The following is a 21281-nucleotide window of genomic DNA, read 5'->3' as shown; positions in this document are numbered from 1 at the left end:
GACACTTCCGCGAGTAACATTTCCGCGTGTGCAACAGTAACGCGAGTGTAACGCTACCGCGAGTAACTCTTCCGCGAGTAACACTTCCGCGCGTGCAGCATTGTCGCACGTTTTGTCTCCCTCTCTTTCTCTTAATGCGTTTCAACCGGTTTTCTTCTTCTTCAACATCATTATCAGCGTCACCTGTATCATGCAATAGAAACCTAACTTGAGTGCCTCCAACTAGAACGTCTCTGAATTGTTCCGGAATTTCGAAGTCTTCCAAATTTCGTGGCAGAGGGGGAAAGGCATCATCTCTTTTCCGTTTTCTCTGAATTGTTCGCCTGAGTGATGATCTCTGTGGCAAATTGGTCAGCGTCTCATCAGTCAAATTTGCCATCATTTCACCAATTAACCTTCGAGGTGGTGCATCGGTAGCAGCGGCTCTTTCTTTCATCTCAGCAACACTTTTTTGCTTCTGGACGTCAGCTGGGTTGGCAGGGTGGTTGTGGTCATATTTTACATTGGGGACCGCACCATTGCGGTAGTCAAGCGGTGTGCTGATTCTCCCTTTACATGTGTCCTGTACGCAGCGCCAGTTGACCGTTGTTTTATTTATACGGTCTCGACGGTAAATATACCAGTTGTAGAGGATCTTGTCATTGGAGTAACGAGACTTTATTACCTCCATGGCCAACGTTTGAAGCAAAGTGCGTGTTCGACAGAAGAACACTGTCCTTGAACACTAACTCAACGCTTGTTGTGCTAACCAAAAGAACTTACACTCTCTCTTGTGGCCGCTCAAACTCACTTGAGTGAACTTCCACTCTCTCTTTGCGGTAGTGACCAGCACCTGTTTGAAACAAAGTGCGCGACAATGCTGCACGCGTGGAAGTGTTACACGCAGTAGTCTTACACGCGGTAGTGTTAAACGTGCGACAACGGTGCACGCGCGGAAGTGTTACTCGCGGAAGTGATACTCGCGGTAGGGTTACACTCGCGTTAGTGTTGCACGCGGTAGTGTTACTCGCGGTAATGTCGCTCGCGGTAGTGTCGCACAACCGCTTTCCCCAGGTGCAGTAGCTCACCTCTGTTTCCTTTTGCTGTCTGTGTCAGCTTTCCCCAGGTGCAGTAGCTCATCTCTATTTCCTTTTGCTGTCTGGGCCATGACTCCCATGGTCTTCCTTGCTCTCTTTTTTAAAATTTTTTTTTTTTATTCCATCTGATGTCCAGTGAAGGGTTTCTTATGATTATCTCAGTGGTGATTTCTACCATGGAGATTTTTTTTTCAATGAAATGTTTGAGAAATAAAAGAAAATCTCAGAATTGTGCAGTAGGGAGCAGTTTGGGATGTTTCATTTGATGGCTGGTGCTCTTGGAGGCTATCCAGGGCTGTGGTCCACTTGAGACTGATTGATATGAATATTTGTATAGCGCCTACCCTCGGTCACACACCAAGCTCTAAGAGTGAGAGTGTGCTGAGAACATTACTCCTGGACTGTCGGATCTTGGTTTTGGTGCTGATGATGCCAGTCTTTCAGATTTGGTGTCTGACCAAAGAAAGGCACAATATAAATATCAATAATAAAGATAAGAATAATGATAATGATGATAAGAAGAATAACAATAATGCTTATGATGATGACGATGATGATGATGATATTGATAATCCTGAGTAACACTATCAGCCTGTCCTGTCCCAGTTAGTCGTAGAGGGGAGGTGGAGTGTGTGTGTGGGGGGGGATTCACCCATCCATAATTTGGTCAGTTCCTGGTGGGTGTGTAGAGGGCTATCCTCTTTTGTCCTAGTTAGCAGTACCTTGGAGAAATTCACCCTCTCTTGACCCATTTAGCAGTACCTTGGAGAAATTCACCCTCTCTTGACCCAGTTAGCAGTACCTTGGAGAAATTCACCCTCTCTTGACCCAGTTAGCAGCCAGGGAAAATGAAAGGGGGAGGGTGGGGTTGAGGGGGCATGGGGGAAGGGTCAGTGCAGTCCTGAATATCCTGCATTGTTCATTTGATGGATGGCAGTGGGGTTCAATCCACTTCATTTGAAATTGCCTTACCCTCTCCCCCTTCACTGTATTTTGGTAATCAAGCTACAGGGTTTCTGCCAGGGTAACTTGGCAATCATTTTGTTTTGCACTGTGTTTGAACAGTAATGAAAATTACAATTTGTTATTGAGGACTTGTGTTGAAATAGAAGGATCCTCAGTAAACACACAGTGAAATACCAGACTTGTTTTGAACAATACTTTAATGACATCTTGTTATCGGTTATGTTGTCATATTTTTACCCTTTCACTGCCAGCTGTGCAGATCTGCAGTATCTGCAAGCACCAGGCATTTTCCATGACTTAATTTTTTGTCACAACTGAATTTTACTGATATGCTTTTCTAAAGCTTTGATCTTCATGACTACTTATCCAATTTTCTTGCTGTTCTTTTCTGTCTGAAATAAAGGGAAAATATTGAACCTTATTACACTTAAGAATTATTTTATTTTCTAGAAGAATAAGTTAGCAAAACTTTGATCGTATATTAGAAATTTTAAGAAAAGGAGAAGAAATAATGGGATTTTTGTTTCGTAATACGTAAACAGCACACCCACAAACACTGAGAACTGAAAGAATAACAAATGACTGACAGTATGAAGCCCAAAACATCAAAGATGTTGAAATAACACATTTACTGTACAGAATCACCCGTTGTAGTGCCAGGCTTGCTTCCCCCCCAATGCGCCTCATTGTCATGCTTACAATATTGAAAGCCTTGTGTCTCTGTGACAGCTGATCCAGATTATTTGCTGCTTTTTACGCAATGAAGATGAAAGATTGAAAAAACATTTTGCCTTTAATGATTTTGATATGAACTGAATTTCTTTAAAATGGGGATTATTTTTGGAAACAAATTCTGAAAAGTTGTTTAGTTTCATCCACATGCACACAACATACAAGTGTGACTCAACACACCCAAAAACCACAGAGAAGTAAAAGAACAAATCACTGTAACCAAGGAAATTCATGATAAACATCAAAGAGAAAAAGCACATTTATGGTCAAAAACCTGTTTTAAAAAAAAGAAAAAAGGTTGAGGGACACACACACACACACACACACACATTCACACACACACACACACACATTCACACACACACACACACATTCACACACACACACACACATTCACACACACACACACCAAATTCCATGACACTGTCAAAAGACAAATAGCCAAAATAACTTCTGAAATTAAAATTGAATAAATAAAAAAATTGATGATTAGTACTCACACAATAGGCATGATGTACACAAACACACATACACACACACACACACACACACACACGTTGCACCCCTCAATTGACTACCTAAGGTTTATTGCATTATTGTGAGATTGTCCTGCACTTGCCTTCACGTGAGGATGGTGGCGTTAGGGTTAAACAAGCTACAGGGGTTTTGCCAGTGTAACTTGATGACTTTGTTTGGCAACATATTTGAAATATGGCAGAAGTGATTTGTGTGAGAGTGTGTGTGTGTGTGTGTGTGTGCAGGAGAACTCATATTGAAGCAGAAGGATTCTGAGTAAATACAAGTGAAATTATGTATTTGTTGAACAATACTTGATTGAAATCTTATTACTAGCTATGGATTTTGATTGGCATCCATTTTCATAGACTTAAAAGATACAAGATCCAAAGACTTGTTTTGGAGAGAAAAAAAATGATGTCATATTTTGAATATGAATAATGCATTTTAAAGTATGTTGTCATATTTTAAATGTGAATTATGCATTTTAAAGTGTGTTTTGAATATGTTGTGACAGTGTTACATTCTGTGTAAATGTGTTGAGAATGAAGACGGGTGTATATCTGCTCTGTGCTTTGTCCTAGCAACAAAGGAGAAACTGACCAGACACACTGGGCATGGAAACGCAAATGACACAGTCTGTTTGATGGACATGATGAAGAGTTCCGTTTCTCATTTAATTCTTGTAACTAAAGATGTGTTGAGATGTGACGATTCTTCGTGTGAATGATTATTTTTATTCCTTTACATTTATAGTGAACATTCATGAATTTGGGCATCTGGTCTGTCAGTTACTTTGCGTTTTGTAAAGTGTGTGCATAGTTTTTGATATCATGAGTTTTTTGTTTGTTTGTTTTTTTCTCTCTCTTTTTTTGTTTTTTGTTTTTGTTTTTGTTTTTTTTTGTTTTTTGATAGTTTTTCTTTCAGTCATGTATAAAACTGGTATAGTTTATCTGCTGTCATGATATTTATATTTGTCTCAATTTTTCTTTCATATTGCTTTTTGCCCTATTATGTACCATTGTATTGTGAAAAGAAGTACAATGTTTTAAACATGTTGGCGGCACAGTCTTTGTGCAGTGGAATGAGTTTAAAGAAAATATTTTTTTAAATCTAAATTACAAAAAAACAAGGAAAGAGTAAAGCAGAGAAGACATCTTTTACAGAAAAAAAATCCTTGTCGTCCTTTTGGAGGTTTGAGTTGCTATAATACTCTTCGTTCATGGGCTGCAACCCTCATGTTCATTCATATGCACATATTTTACATGAATGACCATTATTTTTACCACGCCATATTGGCTGGAGGGGATGCCGGGGGAGGGTTTTCATAACCCACCAAATGCTGACATGGATATTGGGATCTTTAATGTTCTTGTTTTCGTAACCCACCAAATGCTGACATGGATATTGGGATCTTTAATGTTCTTGTTTTCATAACCCACCAAATGCTGACATGGATATTGGGATCTTTAATGTGCGTATGACATCTGCATGCACATATGCAAATAAAAGGGGTTCAGGTATTAGCATGTCTGCAATGTTTTAAAATCATTTGTTCTTTGCACTTGTCTGTGACTCACCTTTGTGGGATGCCAGGGATCATGAAATAATCATTTCCCACCTTCTGGGGATTCTGTGCTGGAAACTTCCTCCTCTGTATTTTTATTGACTCACTTGTGTAAACAAAGTGAGTCTGTGTTTTAACCCAGTGTTCGGTTGTGTGTCTGTGTGTCCGTGGTAAACTTTAACATTGACATTTTCTCTGCAAATACTTTGTCAGTTGACACCAAATTAGGCATAAAAAAAGGAAAAATTCAGTTCTTTCCAGTCATGTTGTTTAAAACAATATTGCACCTCTGGGATGGGCACAAAAAATAAAATAAAATAAAAGAAAGCCTAATTATATGCAAAGTGCATTTACTGTTATATTTTTTGTATTCTCTAAATTTGGCACTTTGATCTGATATTCTGACCCAACAACAAGAGCAGTCACTATTATCATTTTTTGTTCAAACAGGAACTTCTTTTGCTAAGCATGGAAGTTTTATTTATTTTGCAAACGTTTTGGTGCAGATAGTAAAAAAGGGAAATTACTCTGTAATTAATGCTAGGGGAATTAATTTGCTTTAAACTGATCTTTCTCATCTTATACATTACATTTTGAAATTATACTCAATACATAAAAAGCTTGGGTTTTTTTTTAAAGTGTATCACAAGTGAGTCTTGAAGGCCTTGCCTCTCTTGTTGCTCTCTTTGTGTCAGACCTTTTTTCTTCCTTTTCTACTGTTTGCTTTTTTGTTTGGGGTTGGTTGGTTTGTTTTTGTGGGGTTTTTTGTTTGTTTTTTGTTGTTGGTTTTTTGGGGTTTTTTTTTTTTTTTTTTTGCCTTTCCAGTCCATTCCCCTTTCTTTGCTTATTCCAAGAAGCCTTGACACTTTTTTTGGTCTCTTTTCTGCAGTCTGTGATGTACAGTCTGTGCTGTTTTGCTTGAGTGGTTAGGTAGTCATGTTGTAAATAGTGGGATGGAGACTTACTGAGATATATTTGCATTTCTTTCTATCTTCACAATTTTTTTTTTTTCATTCTTGCTGTGTCTTCTAGAATGTGATGATCATTTTTGTCTTTTATATATTTTTTCCCTTTACATCTTCATCTATTTCCTTCTTTGCATTTTCTTGAACATTTTATCCCTCATTATTGCAGAGTGCATTTTTCATTCTATCTTTAGAATAAACTCATTGTATGGTGTGTTGTTTTGCTGCATAATATGGTGGATGCTAATGGTTGCTAAGGTGAGACTGATTTATCCTTTTATTTCTTACATAAATTTGTTGTGTGTGTTTTAAAGAGTAATACTATGTGTATGCTGTCTGCTTGAACCCTTTTTCTTTTCATTTACATAGCAGTCTTTTCCTCTGATTTGTTGACCTCATGAATTTGTGATATGGAGAACAGACAGTTACATGATTATGCAGATGTATATAGGAGCTTGTATGAGTAAATTTGTCAAGTGGTGGTTTGTCTTGAGGCCTGGTTGGGTCGATAAAGTCCTTGTATGTTGATGAATAAACTGTGCATGCTGATGGGAGAGTACTGTGTACATTTTCACTTGGTGTCTGTGCTGTTAACGTGTACACAAGCTGGTCTACGTTGTGTGCTTTTGTCAGTGGACTGTTTCTATTTGAACAGTATTTTATTTGGAACAGGTCACAATACAACACAGTCATAGATGAACAGGACAAGAAAATCTTATACAAAGTCCCGTCCTGACACATGTATATACTAAGTTTGTGACGGATGTCTTTATAGCTAGAAGTTCGAAAGTGACCATACTTGAATTTCAACAAAACTTGACTAAGATGTAAATAAAGTGAAGGATAATGAAGAATAAACTTGTGGTGGAGAGAAAATTGAGTCGAGAGAGAAAGAGAAGTAATAAGGTTAGGGCACAAGTACAGCTAGACAGTCCAGCCAACCTTGGCCGACAAAGAAGTGAAGGCCAACTGTCCCATCTCAGTGAACATCAGAAAAGAAGAATACACAACCATGTATTCATAATGTGAATTGGCAAGTTAAAGAGTAGCACTATTTCAGGCATATGCACTTACATGTTATCACTGAACATTTAAGATATTTGAATTAAATGCATGCAGACATATACATATGATTATGTCTACATACACACACGCATGCCCATTAACATATGCAGTCACGGGCATTAGGGGTCAGTTGTTCGCTATGAGTAAAAAAATTTATGAACAGATTCAAAGATACTGACATTTATCTGAAGACTAAAGGAGGTATTACCAAGTAGTTGTGTACAGAGATATGTTATTGTGGGAGATTATGAATAGTGTTTGTTCTATGTATGTTGTGGTTCGAGCAGTACAATAGAAAATTCTCTTTAGGAAAACTGCAAGCACAAGATGGATCATTCCTTATATGTCTGTTATACAGATCAAAATCTAATTCACTCATACCAAGTCTCGGATGACAGTGGACAATTTGTTCTTTCCTATTTCCCAGATACTAGTTTGGTGGGACTGTGTAGTGTTGCACAGGAAGTGTATTGTTTAAGTTGACTGAGAGACTGGATCTGTTGAACAGAAAGAGGGAGGGTGTTCCAAATAGCTGTGGCTGAAGGGAAAAAAGATTGGTTATAAATGTCAGTACGGTGTGGAGGGACAATTTGTTCAAATGGTCTTCGCCTGTGGTATGAGTTTACTGTTAATACGAGAGGGGACAATAAATTAGAAAGGTATTGCGGACAAATGTTAATGATGATTTTAAAGAACATTAATATTTGATGCCCAAGATGCCTTTCTTTTAATGAACAAAATCCTGAATCTGTGAGCATTGGCACTGTGTGTAGTTGTCCCAGATTATATCAGCTTAGTCAAAGATAAAGGATGTAGGTCTTCCAACATTTTACATTGGTACTCAGCACAGTTGTCCCAGATCATATCAGCTTAGTCAAAGATGAAGGATGTAGGTCTTTCAACATTTTACATTGGTACTCAGCGCAGTTGTCCCAGATCATATCAGCATATTCAAAGATGAAGGATATAAACATACGTACCAGAGCTCCTCTGGTCAGATGGTCAGTGGACTTTTATTGCTAGAAATGCCCTCTTTTCTATCACTCTCTTTGTTTCTGTCTTTTTGTCTTTCACTATTGTCTCCTTTTCCTGCCTTCCCAGTCCATTCCCATTTTTTCAAGCAAGCCTTGACACTTTTTTTCTCTTTTCCGCAGTCTGTGATGTACTATCTGTGCTGCTTTGCTCTGGCGATTAGGTAGTGAGATGTGAACACTGGGATGGGCACTAGCTGCCCATTCTGTAGTGTTATTTGCCTATATGGCCTTTTTATGTATTTTGTGTTTGGCTTTGAAGTATTGTTTTTTGTAATCTGGGGATGATAAATTAAGCGGAAGGGCTGGCATCCTCAGCATGGTCTAGTCCTATTTGGTATAAGGAGCTAAATGGTTGGGGTACTTTGTCATGAACTGTGTTTTGTGGGTTTGTTTTAGTGTGTGTTTTTTTTTGTAGATGTGACAGTTTTGTGTTGACGCAGTTGAGCATTTGTAAGGTTTGACAGTCTTGATGTGGCCCTGTGCGGTCGGCTGGACTATAAGCAACAAGAATAAGTGTGTGTGTGTGTGTGAAGTCAGGTCAGCGGGAGGGGCAGGAGAGGTGGTTGATGGGGGCTTTAATTTGGCTTTTTCTTAGCAACTGTAACTAGAGATGGCAAGGTGGTAGATGTTGTCGGCAAAACCCTTCAACTTCTAGTCATTTGGTTTGAGAAGCTCACAGGCAGGATAAAAGCTGATGAATTTTGAAGGATTTGTACCGCAATGATATTTTAATGTTTCGGAATTTTTTATTAAAAAAAAAAATCAGAATAAGTCATTGTTTATATTGTTTTCTATATGTGAAAAAAGAATACTTATTTTTTTTCTGAATTTTAGATATACAACAGTATGTATAAAAAGATCAGTAGTATACCATAGTGAGAATGAATAGATTTATTATGATCTGACTGGTCTCATTCAAATTATATATATATATATATATATATATATATATATATATATATATATTACAAGATATATATATCTTGCAGGTGATTTTTTTCCCAGATGAAACAGTTATGTGTTGAATGCGGTTGAATTTTTATTTCGTTGGGCAGTCCTGATAATTTTTTTTATATGGTCTTGTTCAGTCAGCTAGACTACAAGAAATGATGTCAAAATAACAGATATTTTGTTGTTGTTGTTGTTGCTGTTGTTTCTGCGCACTCCTCTTTGGTGCTGCCCCTGTCTTCGTCTAACGTTTATGTATTCCTCATTTTGATTTCTTCTTCAGGTGATTAATCTGTACTGTCTCTTCCATAGTTTTTTCTGGGGTTTTTTTTCCAGACTTATTCTGATACTTAAAAAAGAACAACAATCACACTTTATTAATCTCATGGTTAAAATACATGTATACACACTGTTAAATTAATGTTTCCTGTTTATAACAGTGTGTGTATAAGTTGAACAAGCCCCTCAGGACATATTGAACTTTGTGGAAAGAAGACTGAAAAATAAAGGGTGACGTTCAGTACATGAATTATGGAAAATGTCTGGCATTGATTAATTTTTTTTTTTTTTAAATAAAAATAAAGAATTAGTGAAGTAAAAATGTCCAGCCATTGGGTGCCAAAATTTGATGCACAACAGTGCTGGCTGAAGGACAGTAGAAAAGAAACGGTTGACACATTGTGTATTTGACAGTAGAAAAGAAACGGTTGACACACTGTGTATTTGACAGTAAAAAAGAAACGGTTGACACATTGTGTATTTGACAGTAGAAAAGAAACAGTTGACACACTGTGTATTTGACAGTAGAAAAGAAACGGTTGACACATTGTGTATTTGACAGTAGAAAAGAAACGGTTGACACACTGTGTATTTGACAGTAGAAAAGAAACGGTTGACACACTGTGTATTTGACAGTAGAAAAGAAACGGTTGACACATTGTGTATTTGACAGTAGAAAAGAAACGGTTGACACATTGTGTATTTGACAGTAGAAAAGAAACGGTTGACACATTGTGTATTTGACAGTAGAAAAGAAACGGTTGACACACTGTGTATTTGACAGTAGAAAAGAAATGGTTGACACATTGTGTATTTGACAGTAGAAAAGAAACGGTTGACACTCTGTGTATTTGACAGTAGAAAAGAAACGGTTGACACTCTGTGTATTTGACAGTAGAAAAGAAACGGTTGACACTCTATGTATTTTGGTTGTTACTTAGTTAAGCACAAATCGACAAGTTCATATGCATCATGTTTGCTTTCTCATTGATCCATATGGATACTCTTCATTTACTGTGGAATGACTACATGACAGGAAAAATATATTTTATTAATGAATGGTTCATTTATTTATTTTATTGTTTTACCTCTTCTTTTTTTTATACATTAAAAAAAAACATATTACGGGTGCTGCAGCTTCAAACCATTCCTTTAGAGTAAGTGTGATTAGTTGATGCCTTTTTGGAACACAAGAGTAACAATGAAACAGTTGAATGAAAACAGAGTAAGTGTGATTCGTTGAAGCCTTTTTGGAACACAAGAGTAACAATGAAACAGTTGAATGAAAACAGAGTAAGTGTGATTAGTTGAAGCCTTTTTGGAACACAAGAGTAACAATGAAACAGTTGAATGAAAACAGAGTAAGTGTGATTAGTTGAAGCCTTTTTGGAACACAAGAGTAACAATGAAACAGTTGAATGAAAACAGAGTAAGTGTGATTAGTTGAAGCCTTTTTGGAACACAAGAGTAACAATGAAACAGTTGAATGAAAACAGAGTAAGTGTGATTAGTTGAAGCCTTTTTGGAACACAAGAGTAACAATGAAACAGTTGAATGAAAACAGAGTAAGTGTGATTAGTTGAAGCCTTTTTGGAACACAAGAGTAACAATGAAACAGTTGAATGAAAACAGAGTAAGTGTGATTAGTTGAAGCCTTTTTGGAACACAAGAGTAACAATGAAACAGTTGAATGAAAACAGAGTAAGTGTGATTAGTTGAAGCCTTTTTGGAACACAAGAGTAACAATGAAACAGTTGAATGAAAACAGAGTAAGTGTGATTAGTTGAAGCCTTTTTGGAACACAAGAGTAACAATGAAACAGTTGAATGAAAACAGAGTAAGTGTGATTAGTTGAAGCCTTTTTGGAACACAAGAGTAACAATGAAACAGTTGAATGAAAACAGAGTAAGTGTGATTAGTTGAAGCCTTTTTGGAACACAAGAGTAACAATGAAACAGTTGAATGAAAACAGAGTAAGTGTGATTAGTTGAAGCCTTTTTGGAACACAAGAGTAACAATGAAACAGTTGAATGAAAACAGAGTAAGTGTGATTAGTTGAAGCCTTTTTGGAACACAAGAGTAACAATGAAACAGTTGAATGAAAACAGAGTAAGTGTGATTAGTTGAAGCCTTTTTGGAACACAAGAGTAACAATGAAACAGTTGAATGAAAACAGAGTAAGTGTGATTAGTTGAAGCCTTTTTGGAACACAAGAGTAACAATGAAACAGTTGAATGAAAACAGAGTAAGTGTGATTAGTTGAAGCCTTTTTGGAACACAAGAGTAACAATGAAACAGTTGAATGAAAACAGAGTAAGTGTGATTAGTTGAAGCCTTTTTGGAACACAAGAGTAACAATGAAACAGTTGAATGAAAACAGAGTAAGTGTGATTAGTTGAAGCCTTTTTGGAACACAAGAGTAACAATGAAACAGTTGAATGAAAACAGAGCAAAGCGTTTTTCCTTTGAGCATATCATGATGCTTTTGTTATTATAATGGTACTCTTGTGTGGTGTAAATATCTTTTTGTGTGCATGTATTGGAAACATTATGAATTCAAATATTGTTAACTATTTCATCAGAGTGAAGGGTTACACAAATTCCATGAAATTCTCACTTTTTTTTTCATCCATTCATGTTCTCCCTCTCTCTCTTTCTCAGTGGCAACCATTATGAAGCTGAACATCATGACATTTTCACACATTGTAAAATACCTGTGCTTTGGTCATAACTTCTGTTGTTTTTTGTGGGTTTTTTTTTTTTGGGGGGGGGGGGGGGGGGTTGCACTGATATATTTATCCAGCCTATGAATTGATATTCAAGGGAGTGAACGTGAGCATCAACAAAGCTGCATGCCATTTGAGTGTAGTGTATTTGTCTCTAATCAGCGTATGATCATTATCAGTAACACCACAACTGTAAATTGCTATTGTTGATTTTGGGTTGGACAGCTCTGTTGAGTTATTTGTGAACATTTTGATATGTTGTGATAACGCACAAGAATGATTTTTCATTGATTGCACACACACTTCCCTCCACCCCCCCCCCCCCCCCCCCTTTTTTTTTTCTTTAGAAATAAAAAAAAAGATTGAGTATTTATTTAAATGTTAATGGCCAAATTGTTGATGATCATTGCTGAAAAGGCTCTGAGATGGGGCTCATTTGATGGCAGATGAAAACTTGTTAGAATGACAGGAGTTTCCAACCTGCGAGAGGAATCAGCACCTAGATAAACGAAGTAGTAATAAAATAAGGAAAATATTATGAACACATATAAGCTGTATCCATCCAGTAAACTTCAACAGGGTATGTTGTTCAGTTTGATTTCAGCAAGATATGCACCCTCCTTAGTCTTTGTGATGTTCAGTATCTGTATGGAATATATATCTGATGAAATATGGAATGGTAATGATAATAATGGAATAATAACCATAATGATGATATGTACATCATGATGATCTTTTTATATTTATTGTTAATCATATTGCTGCTAATATTCTTCTTATTGTTATCAATTAGTATTAGTATTATTTTATCAGGATGAATTCTTCAAAAAGCACTCTGCACAAAAAAAAAAAAAAAAGTGCACACTCAGATTGTGAGTTGTGCAGCATTATTGTGTGAGCGAGCATGTTTTTGATGCAAGGTTGAAACGCAGTGCTAGCAAGGCTGGATGTCTAGCATGATCATGATGATGTGATTGTGGTGTGCTGTCAAAGTGGAGCTGACACTGAAGGGCAGTGCCATGGTCAAAAAGCTGATCTCAGGCAGGGTCCAGAGCAAGTTTGAAAAGCCCAGGGCTGGGTTGCTTGAGCGATCTTAGCAGCGCAAGTTTGATTAGCGTTAAGAATTGTACAAAGCCTGTGGAATCAGTGTAGACTTTGGAACATTCAGCGTCCCAAGCTTGTGGAATCAGTGTAGACTTTGGAACATTCAGTGGTCCCAAGCTTGTGGAATCAGTGTAGACTTTGGAACATTCTTAACATGCTTCCCAATGCTTGTTGAGAATTGTCCCAAGCCTGTGGAATTAATGTCGACTTGGGAATGTTCTCAGTGAAAAGCATGTTAAGAACTGCCCCAAGCCAATGGAAATAACATATACTTGGGAACATCCTCAACACAAAGCAAAACTGAGCGATACCAAGAGCGCTTGTACAACCCAGCCCTGTACTCCCAGCCATAATCCTGATTATTTTCCTGTTTTCCTTCGGACTGTGCTGATGGCTGTTCCGAGTCAAAATTAGTTTGCAGTGTATCTTTTTATACATACATTTTGAAAGTAATTGTCCCTGAAATATAAACAAAGTATGTCATTACAGTGTATGATTGTTGTGTTTAGGTTATAACATTGTAACTTTGTTGTGTGTTTTGATGTGAATCATATTATACATTTGGTTTAAATATATTGTTTACGTATGTCACTTATGTGTACCTTATGAACTGTCAAAAGGTGTCTGTTCTTGAATTTTTTTCCCCACTCTTGATGTTAAACTAAAACTTAAAAAGACAACAACAAAAACACACAAACATATACTTATTGTTTTTTGAAATTTTGAAGTGATTGTTGAGAATTTACCAGTTTATTTGGATCATTTCAGTTCGAGTTCAACTTCAAGAAATCAGTGGAATGAAAAAAGTCCCAGCTCGTAGAGCGTCATTGGTATGTCTAATCTGAAGTTCCATTGCTTTAGTGTAATGAACTCAGTTTGGTATTATGATAGGAGAAACGCAGCAAATTGCACACACAATGTAAAGATCAGAGGGTAAGATTTGTTACTCAAACACACACAGACACACACACACACACACACACACAGTAACAGGAATTTAATTTTGAAAAGAAACAGATGTGCACCTTGCAGGGCCGAAATTATTGTGATAAGTTGTCTTTTTCTCCAACAGAGATCATCTTACCCAATGTTATTTCCTTTGCCAGGACAAGGTTTCTGTATTAAAAATACCCAGAAACCATTTCCAAAGTGTGATAGTCCATGTTGCCCATGTGACAATAATAGGATACATTGCTTGACAAGTGTCTAAAAATCATACAATTTCTTTTTTCTTCTTGTCCAGTGCAGTGTCAGTCGGTTATTTCACAATCACATGATCGAGTCATTCTTTTCTTTCTTTGTTGTTGTTACAGCTGAAATATGGCGAGGCACAGCATACCCTTGTACTGATTAATTTATATGGATGTCATGTGGAAAAAAAAGTCATTTTGGTGCAGGAAAATATAGAAAAAGTCTGAAACTGGTTTGTGCTTCTGGTATAAGTGCACCACTTGGAGAATGGATCTAAATTGGCTGTGTTAAAAGAGACATTGAACTTATAGTCACTAATATGGACATTGAAAATAACTTACAGAATGCATTAGCTTCTGTGAATGCATGTTTTGTTGTTGTTTTGTGTGTGCATGTTTGTGTATTTTGCATATGTTTAAAATGGAGGGTTTTGGTAAAAACTGTGTTGGAAATCATGTTTAAGCATTTTGTTAATTGTTGATTCAGAATGACTTTCCAGGTCCCAGACCAGAAACTCAGGGTGCCAGTTTCCAACATACAAAACTTTGTGGTCTTTCAGTGTTTTTTTTTTAACAGTTATTATTATTTGAAGGTATATTTGTGTCTTTTTTGCTTTATTTCATTGGCTGAATGGTCCAAATTCAAACTGATGCACATCAAAGCTGCATTTTTATCAGCAAGGATTTATGACCTGATGCAAAATGTTGCTGGGGCAGCACATATCTTTAGCGTATTGTTGTATGCTGTCGTTTCCTTGTCTGTTGCCTGGAGGGATATGATACATTATTTAGGGGCTTCTCACAATTAGATTCTCTCTCTCTTTTTATTTTCTGTCATTAAAAAAAAAAAAAAAAGTTGTTATTTGTTTGGTTTGTTTTTGTGCACATTTTTCTGCACTGTCTGTAAAGAAAGACGGAATCTGTGAGAATGTTTTTCCCCATTTTATGATGTGGTTTTAGTGTTAAGGTGTGCAGACTCATTTTTACATGTACCGCACTACATCTGCAAAGTAATAAACAGAGTTACGTAGAAGGCGATTAATGAAAATATGAAGAGGATGATAGTGATAATTTTATTGTGCATTTTTTTTTATGACAGGGTTCTGCCCATTATTGTCCTTTAGATAATGTAGTGGGTTGGCACACCAGGCCAGAGAGATACAGACACCTGCAGTGTTAGATGGAAAATTTGAGCAAGTCTGGGTGTGTGTGTATATATGTGTATGCGTGTGATGCAGATTGAGGATGCTTTTTAGGGTGGTCGTTGTCTTCCTAGAGTTGTTTTTGTTTGTTTGTTTGTTACACACTCAGCTGTTGTCAGGACCAGGAGACTTTCAGGGCAAACAGTTTCTTCATTGAACTTGAATCTGATGTGACAGTAAGAGCCTCATCTTCCTTTGCCACATGCTGCCTTCACCACAAGGCACTTGATGGAACGAACAGATTGAAGGAAATGAAGACTTGGACATTGATGGCACTTCCACACGTATTTATTGACATGTTGTATCATGAGTGGAATGATTTTTGTTTGTTTGCTCTTTTTTCTGAACCTGTCGAAGATCACAGTTTGGAAGAAATTGTTTGTGGAATTCTTCGAATAAATATGCGGTGTTTGAGATGATTGGTTTTATTCTTTTTCCTGGTGTTTGTTGTTTTTTGGAGGTGCATGCACATTTTAGACATGCTTTTATGCATGCATGTTCATCATTTCAACAGGTCTTTGGTTTTTCTGTCTTTTTTTTTCTGTTGAAGAAACAGTCAGCCACTTCTCTTTCATACTTAATCGCTACATTGTTCATTTTATTTCGTTGAGGAAGTTCAAGTTTCTCATGGAGGCGTCACTGCGTCAACACAAATCCATATACGCTACACCACATCTACTGGACAGATGCCTGACAGCAGCATAAACCAACGCGCTTCAGGCCTGGAGTGCATGCACGTATGTTTGTGAACCTGTCAGTGGATTTCTTCTACAGAATATTGCCAGAGGACAACACTCTTGTTACCATTGGTTCTTTTTCAGTGCGCCAAGTGTGTACTGCACAGGGACCTCGGTTTATCGTCTCATCCGAATGACAAGACACGCTGTTTGCTTTTCCTGTCAAACATTGGAGAAAAGGCGAGAGCAGGAATTGAAGCCACGCAAACCCTCACGGACACTGTACGTCTTATCCATTCTACCCTCACGGACACTGTACGTCATCCATTCTACCCTCACGAACACTGTACGTCATCCATTCTACCCTCACGGACACTGTGCGTCTTATCCATTCTACCCTCACGGACACTGTACGTCTTATCCATTCTACCCTCACGGACACTACGTCTTATCCATTCTACCCTCACGGACACTGTGCGTCTTATCCATTCTACCCTCACGGACACTGTGCGTCTTATCCATTCTACCCTCACGGACACTGTACGTCTTATCCATTCTACCCTCACGGACACTGTGCGTCTTATCCATTCTACCCTCACGGACACTGTGCGTCTTATCCATTCTACCCTCACGAACACTGTACGTCATCCATTCTACCCTCACGAACACTCACGGACACTGTACGTCTTATCCATTCTACCCTCACGGACACTGTACGTCTTATCCATTCTACCCTCACGGACACTGTACGTCTTATCCATTCTACCCTCACGGACACTTTACGTCTTATCCATTCTACCCTCACGGACACTTTACGTCTTATCCATTCTACCCTCACGGACACTGTGCGTCTTATCCATTCTACCCTCACGGACACTGTGCGTCTTATCCATTCTACCCTCACGGACACTGTGCGTCTTATCCATTCTACCCTCACGGACACTGTGCGTCTTATCCATTCTACCCTCACGGACACTGTGCGTCTTATCCATTCTACCCTCACGGACACTGTGCGTCTTATCCATTCTACCCTCACGGACACTGTGCGTCTTATCCATTCTACCCTCACGGACACTGTGCGTCTTATCCATTCTACCCTCACGGACACTGTACGTCATCCATTCTACCCTCACGAACACTCACGGACACTGTACGTCTTATCCATTCTACCCTCACGGACACTGTGCGTCATCCATTCTACCCTCACGGACACTGTGCGTCTTATCCATTCTACCCTCACGGACACTGTGCGTCTTATCCATTCTACCCTCACGGACACTGTACGTCTTATCCATTCTACCACCTTCCTTCTTACACGTCAACACCTTCGTTGACGAAACAATCAGCTACTTTTCTTCCATACAACATTGCCACAGTGTTCATTTTATTTAGGGTGGGGAAAAAACATAGTTCTTATCTATGGACTGATTGTTATTTTCTTCCATACAACATTGCCACAGTGTTCATTTTATTTAGGGTGGCGGAAAAACATAGATTATAGTTCTTATCTATGGACTGATAGTTATTTTTCTGCGTGGCTTACAGATAAACTTGATATTATTTATGTGGAATTTGGGGTCATACGCGAAATATCTGAAACAGCGTAATTATCAGTGCTTTTAGCCGCCATTGTTCACAGTAGTGTAAGAACGAGTTTTCCACAATGTCTCCTTTATTTGATTTATGGAGGGGAAAAAAAAACAACAAAAACAGAAAGCAACAGCAATTAATCAACTCTCACACACTAACGACATCATGGGTACATGCGGGTACACCGTTTAATTTTATTATTAAAAAGAAGAAAAAAAAGTTTGATATACGCCCCGCGGCGCTTTTGAATGAGTAGCTGTGTGGTCAACAACCACCACCACCAACAACGATCATCATCCGTCATCATCATCGTCACCATCGTCATCATCATCATCATCATCGGCCATCCGCCGGGACCATGGGCGACTGCCAGAGGCCTGTGTCCGGGATGATGAGGGGCGGCTTGTTGCAGGCGGTCCCGCTGCAGCAGAAGAAGCAGTCGGCGTCCCAGTCCAGCTTCTGGCTGTCCACGTTGACGCATTGGGGGTCGTTGCTCTGCTTCCTCTTCGTGCATGTGTCCTGGGTTCCGCAGCTTTGGAAAACGTCGATCGATTGATTGATTGATTGGTTGGTTGGTTGGTTTATTTATTTATTTATTTATTGTTTGTTTGTTTATTTTTTGTTGTTGTTTTTTAAATTTATTTTTTAATTCGTTTTGTGGTCGTTGCTCTGCTTCCTCTTCGTGCACGTGTCCGAGTATCGCAGCCGTGGAACACGTCGATCGATTGATTGTTTGGTTGGTTCTTTTCTTCTTTCCGTTTCACGACCAACATCGACTTGCCGATGACTCTGTCGTGGTTCATGTATGCTGGGTGTTTTCGTGTCTCTCCAAAACCCACCGAACACTGACATGGGTTACAGGATCTTTAACGTGTGTATTTGATCTTCTGCGTGCGTATACACACGAAGGGGGTTCAGGCACAAACAAACAACAACAAAGACATTACCGGGTATAGGGGGCCTGGATGTTGTATTTACTTTCTTTAAAGCTAATAAACAGGGTCTCTCTCTCTCTCTCTCTCTCTCTCTCTCTCTCTCTGTGTGTGTGTGTGTGTGTGTCCCTATTATATATATATATATACATATATATATATATATATATATATATATATATATATATATATATAATAGACGTGGTCATAGTTGCGAAACGGCCCTTCTTAGAATAGTGAATGATTTGCTTTCGGGATTTGATGAGAATAAGATATCTGTTCTCGCTCTCTTAGATTTGTCAGCAGCTTTTGACACAATCGACCACTCTATCCTCTTGAACAGACTTAAAACTTCCTTTGGTATTCGTGACACTGCACTAGCATGGATCACGTCTTACCTGTCATATCGTACACAGAAAGTGTGTGTAAATGGTAGATACTCCAGAGTATCTGCCTTGAAATATGGTGTCCCACAGGGGTCCGTCCTAGGTCCTGTTCTTTTCTTGCTGTATGCGGCTTCTGTGTCGGTTGTCATCAGTCATCATGCGATGTCGCATGAGAGCTTTGCTGATGACACACAACTTTATCAGTCGGCTTCCATAGCTGAATTTGATGCACTGGTGACTCAAACACAGGAGTGCATTGCTGGCCTAAAGGACTGGATGACTCTCAACAAGCTGCAATTAAATGATGATAAGACTGAATTTATGATAACCTGTCCAAAGAAGTTTCGTCAACATCCTTCCTTTCCCGACTCTGTTCTGATCAATAGCACACCTGTTTCACTTTCTCCTTCTGTTCGCAGTTTTGGTGTAATCCTAGACCAGTCTCTTTCCTTCCAACAGCACATTTCGAATATCTGTAAAGTTGCCTATTTGGAACTGCGTAGAATCAGCTCTATCCGCCACTATCTCTCAACCGATGCAACCAAGACACTTGTATGCTCTCTGGTTCTCTCAAGATTGGATTACTGCAACTCTCTTTTGGCCGGCCTCCCCAAATATCTGTTAGACAGACTCCAACGAATTCAGAATAACGCTGCCAGACTCATTTGCTGAGCTTCTAAGTTTGACCATGTTTCTCCTCTCCTTCAGTCCCTCCACTGGTTGCCTGTTTCTGATCGAATAGACTATAAGCTATCCACTCTGACCTTTTCTGCAGTCAACATTGTATTATATATATATATATATATATATATATATATATATATATGTGTGTGTGTGTGTGTGTGTGTGTGTGTGTGTGTGTGTGTGCGTGTGTGTGTGTGTGAACTAGTGCCACAGTTATTCGCATATTTTACATAGCTGAACTGAAAGAAAACAACATTTTATTCTTTCACACACACACACACACACACACACACACACACACACACACACACACACACACACTGTTACTTACCTCCTGACGATGGTTCTGCCCAGGTGTGAGGATTCCACCATGTGCACCGCACACAGCCCTCCATCACATGACTGCATCATCTCAGTGTCCGTCTTGATCAAACAGTCCAGGCCAGAGCACACCACGCATTCCACTGCAAGTCCAAGTCATCATTGCGAATAGTAAAGAGTGGTAACTCTCTCCATACACAAGGTACACAACTTCAAGTCAGTGCTACTTACGCTACCGATTCAGCTAGCACACAGGTAAATAAAAGGTACATTGGAACAAACCCAGACACTTCCTCAAAATCATATCTCTCCTGGCCTCATTGTTAATTTCCAGTTGAAAAACCACCGAGGCAACCATGTGTTTGTTCTGTATTGTCCATGTGTTCTGTGTGGCTTGTTCAGGATTAAAGAGGCTATGCCAGTCTTGAATAAAAGCTAATTTGTGTTTGCACATTTCTTCTGTCTTTGCTGCTGTGTGCACATGTCAGATGGTCGGTATAAGGACAGGCCCGGCGCTTCCTTTTTTGAGGAAGCGTCTGGGTTTGTTCCAATGTACCTTTTATTTACCTGTGTGCTAGTTGAATCGGTAGTGTAAGTAGTGAAGTTGTATACCTTGTGTATGGAGAGAGTTACCACTCTTTACTATTTGTTAATCATTTCATCTCCTGGCCTCATTGTGTTTTAATTTCCAAGTAATCTTAGGTTGAAGATCTAAGGTCGCCAAAAACATTTAACGCCCTTCATCAGCCGCTGTGAAACTTCACATTCATTCATCGTGTCTATAATTATGTCTCTCGCCATATAATATAGGAAGACGGGGCTCAGTGATCTCCTGTCGTTATAAAACTTTCCCTGACCGAACTTGGGTAACCGCATTCACACCTTCTCGGCGGAGTCGTCAGGAAAACAATCAGGAGCACATCTAATTAAAGCGCCCTTCCCAAGGTCACACAAGGCCATGCCGAGACCTGGCCTGGAACCCTGATCCGAACACTGGGGGGGCTGGGGGGGATTGGGGGGGGGGGGGGTTGTTGTTTGTTTGTTTGTTTACCTCTCCTCCTCCTTCTGCGTTCGTGGGCTGCAACTCCTACGTTCACTCGTATATACACGAGTGGGCTTTTACGTGTATGACCGTTTTTACCCCGCCACGTAGGCAGCCATACTCCGCTTTCGGGCATGTGCATGCTGGGTATGTTCTTGTTTCCATAACCCACCGAACGCTGACATGGATTACAGGATCTTTAACGTGCATATTTGATTTGCTTGCGTATACACGCGAAGGAGGTTCAGGCACTAGCAGGTATGTACATAATATGTTGAC

General features: G+C 38.9%; 1 protein-coding gene across 1 annotated transcript in view; it reads right to left on the bottom strand.

The window, feature by feature from the left end:
- Nucleotides 1-17800: 17800 nt before the first annotated feature.
- Nucleotides 17801-21281, bottom strand: part of LOC143284323 (uncharacterized) — a 19927-nt gene continuing 16446 nt past the window's right edge. Inside the window, exons 10-11 of the mRNA XM_076591029.1 lie at nt 19971-20103; nt 17801-18169 (exon numbers count right to left, since the gene is read on the bottom strand). Coding sequence (XP_076447144.1) covers nt 17974-18169; nt 19971-20103 — 329 coding nt within the window. The 3' untranslated portion in view covers nt 17801-17973. The remainder of the gene's footprint in view (nt 18170-19970; nt 20104-21281) is intronic.

Source organism: Babylonia areolata, chromosome 7 (genome assembly GCF_041734735.1).
Source record: "Babylonia areolata isolate BAREFJ2019XMU chromosome 7, ASM4173473v1, whole genome shotgun sequence".
In the NCBI taxonomy this organism is placed as follows: Eukaryota; Metazoa; Mollusca; class Gastropoda; order Neogastropoda; family Buccinidae; genus Babylonia; species Babylonia areolata.
Note: the sequence above shows the minus strand (reverse complement) of the source record. Positions and strands in the feature narration are given on the sequence as shown.